At 55.6% G+C, this 9,659-nt stretch overlaps 1 protein-coding gene across 1 annotated transcript; it reads left to right on the forward strand.

The window, feature by feature from the left end:
• Nucleotides 1–1,502: 1,502 nt before the first annotated feature.
• On the forward strand, nucleotides 1,503–9,583 carry TUFM (Tu translation elongation factor, mitochondrial; the record flags this gene model as incomplete). The annotated part of the gene is given in 8 exon segments (XM_036405769.1): nucleotides 1,503–1,668; nucleotides 3,139–3,243; nucleotides 5,305–5,469; nucleotides 7,129–7,219; nucleotides 7,396–7,437; nucleotides 8,268–8,372; nucleotides 9,430–9,497; nucleotides 9,499–9,583. Coding segments are annotated over 8 exon segments (827 nt in total), but the record flags the coding sequence as incomplete, so codon positions are not given.
• Between the last annotated feature and the right edge of the window lie 76 nt (nucleotides 9,584–9,659).

Here is a 9,659-nt window from a genome sequence, read left to right on the forward strand (position 1 = left end):
CCCATGTGGAGCAGGGAAAACAGCAACGACTGCAGCAATCACCAAAGGTAAAACCAAAATGGGTGTGAAACCAGCAAAAAAACGGGAAAAAACTGCAAAAAACGGGGCTAAAGTGGGAAAAAATGGGGCTAAAATGGGAAAAAATGGGAGAAAACCCCACGTGGAGCATGGAAAACCAAAATTGCAGCAATAAACAAAGGTGAGAGAGAAAATGGGGTGAAAACTTTGAAAAATGGGAAAAAACCTGCAAAAAACGGGGTTAAAATGGCCCAGAATGGGTAAAAATGAGGTAAAAATTGGGTTAAAATAGAGAAAAATGGGGTTAAGCACGGCAAGAGCACCCTGAGTACAAAATGGGGTAAAAAAACGGGAAAAAAGGGAAAAAATGGGGGTAAAATAGAGAAAAATGGGTAAAAACCAGGATGGAAATAGCCAAAAATGGGGAAAAATGGAGGAAAATGGGGTAAAAATGGAAAAAAAATGGGGAAAAGTTGGGGTAAAAAAAGTGAAAGAGAGACCAGAAATAAATGGGGGGAAAAACAGAGAGAAAAGGGGATTTCGGGGTGGATTCCGGGATTTTGGGGTTTTTGGGGTGAATTCCAGGGGATTTTGGGGTGAATTCCACGGGATTTTTGGGTGAATTTTGGAGTTTTTGGGGTGGTTTTGGGGATGAATTCCAGGGGTTTTGGGGTGAAATTTGGGGTGAATTTGGAGGGGTTTTGGGGTGGGTTTTTGGATAAATTCCGGGGGTTCTTTTTGGCCAAATTTGGGGGTTTTGGGGGGATTTTTGGGGTGAGTCTTGGAGGTTTTTTGGGGTGAGTTCTGGGGATTTTGTGTTAAATTTTGGGTTAAATTTAGAGATGAATTCTGAGGGTTTGGGGGCTGACTTTGGGGGTGAATTCCAGGGGCTTCATGGGCGAATTTTGGGGTAAGTTTTGGGATTTTTGGGTTGTGAATTTCAGGGGTTTCACGGGCGAATTTTGGGGCGAATTTCAGGATTTTTGGGTTGTGAATTCCAGGGGCTTCATGGGCGAATTTTGGGGCGAATTTCCGGATTTTTGGGTTGTGAATTCCAGGGGTTTTATTGTGTGAATTTTGGGGTAAATTTCGGGATTTTTGGGTTGTGAATTCTGCGGTAAATTTCGGGATTTTTGGGTTGTGAATTCCAGGGGTTTCACGGGCGAATTTTGGGGCGAATTTCGGGATTTTTGGGTTGTGAATTCCAGGGGTTTTATTGTGTGAATTTTGGGGCGAATTTCGGGATTTTTGGGTTGTGAATTCTGCGGTAAATTTCGGGATTTTTGGGTTGTGAATTCCAGGGGTTTCACGGGCGAATTTTGGGGCGAATTTCGGGATTTTTGGGTTGTGAATTCCAGGGGTTTCACGGGCGAATTTTGGGGCGAATTTCGGGGTTTTTGGGTTCAGGGTGGGTCAGTGCTGATCTGGGGGGAATCAGTGACGTTTGGGGGCGCCATTGACGAATTTTGGGGTCCCCCCCTCAGTGCTGTCAGCGGGGGCGGGGCCCAGTTCCGCCCCTACGAGGAGATCGACAGCGCCCCCGAGGAGAAGGCGCGGGGCATCACCATCAACGCTGCCCACGTGGAGTACAGCACCCCGAACCGGCACTACGCCCACACCGACTGCCCCGGGCACGCCGACTACGTCAAGGTGAGGGCACCCCGAAAAATCCCGGCCTTTTGGGGCCAAAAATGGAGTTTTGGGCAAAAAAACCCCCGTGGGAAAACGAATTTGGGTGGTGGTGGCGCCACCCGGTGGCGGCGGCGGGAACTGCAGGGGGAGCGCCGGGGTTGGGCGCCGAAAATTCCCCGAATTTCCCCAAAATTCCCGCCCCGGATACCCGAAAATCCCAAAAAGTCTCCAAAAGAATTCCACTTCGGGACCCCAAAAAATTCCCCCAAAAAATCTCACAAAAATCCCAGCTTGGGTACCCCAAAAATCACAAAAAAAAATCCTCAAAAAATTCTGTTTTGGGTACCCAAAATCCCCCCCTCAAGGCCCCAAAAATCCCCCAAAAAATTCTCAAAAATTCCCCAAAACTCCCTCAAAATTCCCACTCAAAAAAATCCCTCAAAATTCCCTCAAATTTCCCCAAAATCCCCCCAAAAAAATCCCCCAAAAAATCCCCCAAAATTCCCCCCAAAAAATCCCCCAAAATTCCGCAAAAAATCCTCAAAATTCCTCAAAAAATCCCTCAAAATTCCCCCAAAAAAATCCTCAAAATTCCCCCCAAAAAATCCCCCAAAATTCCCCAAAAAAATCCCCCAAAATTCCCCCAAAATTCCCCAAAAAAAATCCCCCAAAATTCCCCAAAAAATCCTCAAAATTCCCCCAAAATTCCCCAAAAAAAATCCCTCAAAATTCCCCAAAAAAGTTCCCCAAAAAATCCTCAAAATTCCCCCAGAATTCCCCAAAAAATTCTCAAAATTCCCCCCAAAAAAATCCCCCAAGATTCCCCCCAAAAAAATCCCCCAAAATTCCCCAAAAAAATCCCCCAAAATTCCCAAAAAAAATCCCCCAAAATTCCCCCCAAAAAAATCCCCCAAAATTCCCCAAAAACATCCCCCAAAATTCCCAAAAATTCCCCCAAAAAAATCCCCCAAAATTCCCCCAAAAAAATCCCCCAAAATCCCCCCAAAAAAATCCTCAAAATTCCCCAAAAATTCCCCCAAAAAATCCCTCAAAATTCCCCCAAAAAAATCCCCCAAAATCCCCCCAAAAAATCCCCCAAATTGCCCAAGAAATCCCCAAAAATTCCCCCAAAAAATCCCTCAAAATTCCCCCAAAAAAAATCCCCCAAAATCCCCCCAAAAAATCCCCCAAAATTGCCCAAGAAATCCCCAAAAATTCCCCCAAAAAATCCCTCAAAATTCCCCCAAAAAAATCCCCCAAAATTCCCCCCAAAAAAATCCCCCAAAATTCCCCAAAAAACCCTCAAAATTCCCCCAAAAAATCCCCCAAAATTCCCCAAAAAATCCTCAAAATTCCCCCCAAAAAAATCCCCCAAGATTCCCCAAAAAATCCCCCAAAATCCCCCAAAAAAATCCCCAAATCCCCCGCCCCGAGATCCCCGCGAACGCTTTTCCGGAATTTGCCGGAATTTGCCGTTTCTGTCCCCAGAACATGATCACGGGCACCGCCCCCCTGGACGGCGTCATCCTCGTGGTGGCCGCGACCGACGGGCAAATGCCGCAGACCAGGGAGCACCTGCTATTGGCCAGACAGGTGAGAGGGGCGGGGCCAGGTGAGTGACTGACAGGTGTGAGTGACACAGACCAGGGAGCACCTGCTATTGGCCAGACAGGTAAACGGGGCGGGGCCAGGTGAGTGACTGACAGGTGTGAGTGACACAGACCAGGGAGTGCCTGCTATTGGCCAGACAGGTAAAAGGGGCGGGGCCAGGTGTGTGAGTGACAGGTGTGTGAGACACAGACCAGGGAGCACCTGCTATTGGCCAGACAGGTGAGAGGGGCGGGGCCAGGTGAGTGACTGACAGGTGTGAGTGACACAGACCAGGGAGCACCTGCTATTGGCCAGACAGGTGAGAGGGGCGGGGCCAGGTGAGTGAGTGACAGGTGTGAGTGACACAGACCAGGGAGCACCTGCTATTGGCCAGACAGGTGAGAGGGGTGGGGCCAGGTGCGTGACTGACAGGTGTGAGTGACACAGACCAGGGAGCACCTGCTATTGGCCAGACAGGTGAGAGGGGCGGGGCCAGGTGAGTGACTGACAGGTGCGAGTGACACAGACCAGGGAGCGCCTGCTATTGGCCAGACAGGTGAGAGGGGCGGGGCCAGGTGTGTGAGTGACAGGTGTGAGTGACACAGACCAGGGAGCACCTGCTATTGGCCAGACAGGTGAGAGGGGCGGGGCCAGGTGTGTGACTGACAGGTGTGAGTGACACAGACCAGGGAGCACCTGCTATTGGCCAGACAGGTGAGAGGGGCGGGGCCAGGTGTGTGACTGACAGGTGTGAGTGACACAGACCAGGGAGCACCTGCTATTGGCCAGACAGGTGAGAGGGGCGGGGCCAGGTGAGTGACTGACAGGTGTGAGTGACACAGACCAGGGAGCACCTGCTATTGGCCAGACAGGTGAGAGGGGCGGGGCCAGGTCAGTGACTGACAGGTGTGAGTGACACAGACCAGGGAGCACCTGCTATTGGCCAGACAGGTGAGAGGGGCGGGGCCAGGTGCGTGACTGACAGGTGTGAGTGACACAGACCAGGGAGCACCTGTTATTGGCCAGACAGGTGAGAGGGGCGGGGCCAGTGTGTGAGTGACAGGTGTGAGTGACACAGACCAGGGAGCACCTGCTATTGGCCAGACAGGTAAACGGGGCGGGGCCAGGTGAGTGACTGACAGGTGTGAGTGACATAGACCAGGGAGCACCTGCTATTGGCCAGACAGGTGAGAGGGGCGGGGCCAGGTGTGTGACTGACAGGTGTGAGTGACACAGACCAGGGAGCACCTGCTATTGGCCAGACAGGTGAGAGGGGCGGGGCCAGGTGCGTGACTGACAGGTGTGAGTGACACAGACCAGGGAGCACCTGCTATTGGCCAGACAGGTGAGAGGGGCGGGGCCAGGTGTGTGACTGACAGGTGTGAGTGACACAGACCAGGGAGCACCTGCTATTGGCCAGACAGGTGAGAGGGGCGGGGCCAGGTCAGTGACTGACAGGTGTGAGTGACACAGACCAGGGAGCACCTGCTATTGGCCAGACAGGTGAGAGGGGCGGGGCCAGGTCAGTGACTGACAGGTGTGAGTGACACAGACCAGGGAGCGCCTGCTATTGGCCAGACAGGTGAGAGGGGCGGGGCCAGGTGTGACTGACAGGTGTGAGTGACACAGACCAGGGAGCACCTGCTATTGGCCAGACAGGTGAGAGGGGCGGGGCCAGGTCAGTGACTGACAGGTGTGAGTGACACAGACCAGGGAGCACCTGCTATTGGCCAGACAGGTGAGAGGGGCGGGGCCAGGTGTGTGAGTGACAGGTGTGTGACACAGGTGTGTGACAGGTGAGACACCTCTGTCTCCCTTGTGTCTCACCTGTGTCTCAGCTGTGTCTCACCTGGCCAGGTGTATGTGCCCCACGTCGTGGTTTACCTGAACAAGGCGGGGTTGGGGTCTGGGGTTCAGGGGTGTGTCTCAGGTGTCTCACCTGTGTCTCACCTGTCCCAGGTGGGCGTGCGGCACGTCGTGGTTTACCTGAACAAGGCGGGGTTGGGGTCGGGTTTGGGGCTCAGGGGCGTGTCCCAGGTGTCTCACCTGTCTCACCTGTCCCAGGTGGGCGTGCGGCACGTCGTGGTTTACCTGAACAAGGCGGACGCGGTGCCGGACCCGGAGCTGCTGCCGCTGGTGGAGCTGGAGGTGCGGGAGCTGCTGAGCGAGTTCGGCTTCGACGGCGAGAAAACGCCCGTGGTGGCGGGGTCAGCGCTGTGCGCGCTGCAGGTACACCTGGGCACACCTGGGCACACCTGGGCACACCTGGGATCGATAACTGATCAATGGTGATCAATGGAGATCAATGGTGATTGATTCACCCAACGCCCGTGGTGGCGGGGTCAGCGCTGTGCGCGCTGCAGGTACACCTGGGCACACCTGGGCACACCTGGGCACACCTGGGATCGATAACTGATCAATGGTGATCAATGGAGATCAATGGCGATTGATCCATCAAACGCCCGTGGTGGCGGGGTCAGCGCTGTGCGCGCTGCAGGTACACCTGGGCACACCTGGGCACACCTGGACACACCTGGGCACACCTGGGCACACCTGGGATCGATAACTGATCAATGGTGATCAATGGAGATCAATGCACCAAACGCCCGTGGTGGCGGGGTCAGCGCTGTGCGCGCTGCAGGTACACCTGGGCACACCTGGGCACACCTGGGCACACCTGGGCACACCTGGGATCGATAACTGATCATTGGTGATCAATGGAGATCAATGGTGATTGATTCACCCAACGCCCGTGGTGGCGGGGTCAGCGCTGTGCGCGCTGCAGGCACACCTGGGCACACCTGGGCACACCTGGCCACACCTGGGCACACCTGGGATCGATAACTGATCATTGGTGATCAATGGAGATCAATGCACCAAACGCCCGTGGTGGCGGGGTCAGCACTGTGCGCGCTGCAGGCACACCTGGGCACACCTGGGCACACCTGGGCACCAATGGGAACCAATGGGAGCAGCCTGGGATCGATAACTGATCAATGGTGATCGATACTGATCAGTTCACCAATGCAGTGTGTTACCTGTGCGTCCCTCACCTGTGTCTCACCTGTGTCTCACCTTTCACACCTGTATCTCACCTGTATGTCACTTGTCTGTCCCTCACCTGTGTCTCACCTGTGTCTCACCTGTCCATATCTCACCTGTCCATATCTCACCTGTCAGGACCGTGACCCCGAGCTGGGGCTGCTCACCTGTCCTGTCTCACCTGTCTCTCACCTGTCTCTCACCTGTGTTTCACCTGTCTCACCTGTCCATGTCTCACCTGTCTCTCACCTGTCAGGACCGTGACCCCGAGCTGGGGCTCCGCTCTGTCCCTTACCTGTGTCTCACGTGTCTCTCACCTGTCTCACCTGTTTCTCACCTGTCCCTCACCTGTCTCTCACCTGTCAGGACCGTGACCTCGAGCTGGGGCTCCGCTCCGTTCTGTCCCTTACCTGTCCATGTCTCACCTGTCTCACCTGTCAGGACCGTGACCCGAGCTGGGGCTGCTCACCTGTCCTGTCTCACCTGTGTCTCACCTGTCAGGACTGTGACCCCGAGCTGGGGCTCTGCTCTGTCCATATCTCACCTGTCTCACCTGTATCTCACCTGTCCCTATCTCACCTGTGTCACACCTGTCTCTCACCTGTCCGGACCGTGACCCGGAGCTGGGGCTCCGTTCTGTCCATATCTCACCTGTCTCTCACCTGTCACACCTGTGTCTCACCTGTGTCTCACCTGTCCATATCTCACCTGTCTCACCTGTCCCTCACCTGTCAGGACCGTGACCCCGAGCTGGGGCTCCGCTCCGTTCTGTCCTTTACCTGTCCATGTTTCACCTGTCTCACCTGTCCTGTCTCACCTGTCTCTCACCTGTGTCTCACCTGTCAGGACCGTGACCCCGAGCTGGGGCTCCGCTCCGTTCTGCGTCTCCTCGAGGCCGTGGACTCGCACATCCCCCAACCCCCGCGGGACCTGGAGCGCCTGCCTGATGCCCATCGAGGCCGTGCACTCCATTCCAGGTGAGACACACCTGTAATTTACCTGTGACACACCTGAGACACCTGTAACACACCTGTACAGCATGTATACAGCATGTATACAGCATGTATACAGCACCTGTGACACACCTGTACAGCACCCATCACTCCTGTGCCTGGCCCTGCCTGATGCCCATCGAGGCCGTGCACTCCATTCCAGGTAAACTTACCTGTAACACACCTGAGACACACCTGAGACACCTGTGACACACCTGTACAGCACCTGTGACACACCTGTATAGCACCCATCATTCCTGTGCCTGGCCCTGCCTGATGCCCATCGAGGCCGTGCACTCGATAACCAGGTAAACTTACCTGTAACACACCTGAGACACACCCGTACAGCATGTATACAGCACCTGTGACACACCTGTACAGCACCTGTCACTCCTGTGCCTGGCCCTGCCTGATGCCCATCGAGGCCGTGCACTCCATTCCTGGTGAGACACACCTGTAATTTACCTGTGACACACCTGAGACACCTGTAACACACCTGTACAGCATGTATACAGCATGTATACAGCACCTGTGACACACCTGTACAGCATCCATCACACCTGTGCCTGTCCCTGCCTGATGCCCATCGAGGCTGTGCACTCCATTCCAGGTGAGACACACCTGTAACACACCTGTAATTTACCTGTGACACACCTGAGGCACACCTGAGACACACCTGTGACACACCTGAGACACACCTGTACAGCACCGATACAGCATCTGTAACACCTGTCTCTCACCTGTGCAGGGCGTGGCACGGTGGTCACGGGCACGCTGGAGCGGGGCACTGTCCCTTACCTGTGTCACACCTGTATCTCACCTGTCTCTCACCTGTCCCTTACCTGTCCCATACCTGTGTCCAGGGCGTGGCACGGTGGTGACGGGCACGCTGGAGCGGGGGAGTGTCCCTTACCTGTCTGTATCTCACCTGTCCATGTCTCACCTGTCCCATACCTGTCCCATACCTGTCTCTCACCTGTCCCACCTGTGCAGGGCGTGGCACGGTGGTCACGGGCACGCTGGAGCGGGGGCGGCTCCGCAAGGGCGATGAGCTGGAGCTGCTGGGCTACGGCCGCCAGCTGAGATCCGTGGTGACCGGTGAGTGACCCCTGACCCCGACCTGTGACCCCTCAGTGACCCCTGAGTGACCCCTGAGTGACCCCTGAGTGACCCCTGAGTGACCCCTCAGTGACCCCTGAGTGACCCCTGAGTGACCCCTGACCCCCGAGTGACCCCTGAGTGACCCCTGAGTGACCCTGAGTGACCCCTGACCCCACATTTAACCCCTCAAACCCCACAAATCCCAGAATTCAATTCTGGGGTTGGGATGTTCCACCCAGGGCCGGGGACAACCCAGGGGCGCCTCTGCCCCATCGATCCCAAACCCAGCCCCACACCCAGCCGCACATCCAGCCCCACAGACCCCATAGATCCCACAGATCCCACATTTAACCCCATAGATCCCAAACCAGCCCCACACCCAGCCCCACATCCAGCCCCATAGACCCCATAGATCCCACATTTAACCCCATAGACCCCATAGATCCCACAGATCCCAATTTAACCCCATAGAGCCCAAACCCAGCCCCACACCCAGCCCCACAGACCCCACAGATCCCACATTTAACCCCATAGACCCCATAGATCCCGCATTTAACCCCATAGACCCCATAGATCCCACAAACCCCACATTTAACCCCATAGATCCCAAACCCAGCCCCACACCCAGCCCCACACCGAGCCCCATTATACCCCATAGATCCCACATTTGACCCCATAGACCCATAGATCCCACAGATCCCACATTTAACCCCATAGAGCCCAAAACCCAGCCCCACAGGCCCCACAGACCCCACAGATCCCACATTTAACCCCATAGAACCTCACAAACCCCACACCCAGCCCCAAAGACCCTATAGACCCCACATTTAACCCCACAGAACCCCACATTTAACCCCACAAACCCCACAAATCTCGCCATTTCAGGATCGAGATGTTCCACAAGAGCCTGGAGGTGGCCGAGGCCGGGGACAACCTGGGGGCGCTGCTGCCCATAGATCCCAAACCCAGCCCCAAACCCAGCCCCACAGACCCCATAGAACCCCACAAACCCCACATTTAACCCCACAAATCCCACAATTTCTCGCGTTTTCAGGGATCGAGATGTTCCACAAGAGCCTGGAGGTGGCCGAGGCCGGGGACAACCTGGGGGCGCTGCTGCGGGGGCCTGCGGCGCGAGGACGTGCGCCGGGGAATGGTCGCGGCCCAGCCGGGGACGCTGCAGCCGCAGCAAGAAGGTGGAGGCGCAGGTGGGGCACCCGTGGGGCCGTGGGGCCGTGGGGCCGTGGGGCAGGGTTTGGGGTTGTGGGGCTGTGGGGCCGTGGG

Source organism: Molothrus ater, unplaced genomic scaffold, assembly GCF_012460135.2.
Source record: "Molothrus ater isolate BHLD 08-10-18 breed brown headed cowbird unplaced genomic scaffold, BPBGC_Mater_1.1 matUn_MA734, whole genome shotgun sequence".
In the NCBI taxonomy this organism is placed as follows: domain Eukaryota; kingdom Metazoa; phylum Chordata; class Aves; order Passeriformes; family Icteridae; genus Molothrus; species Molothrus ater.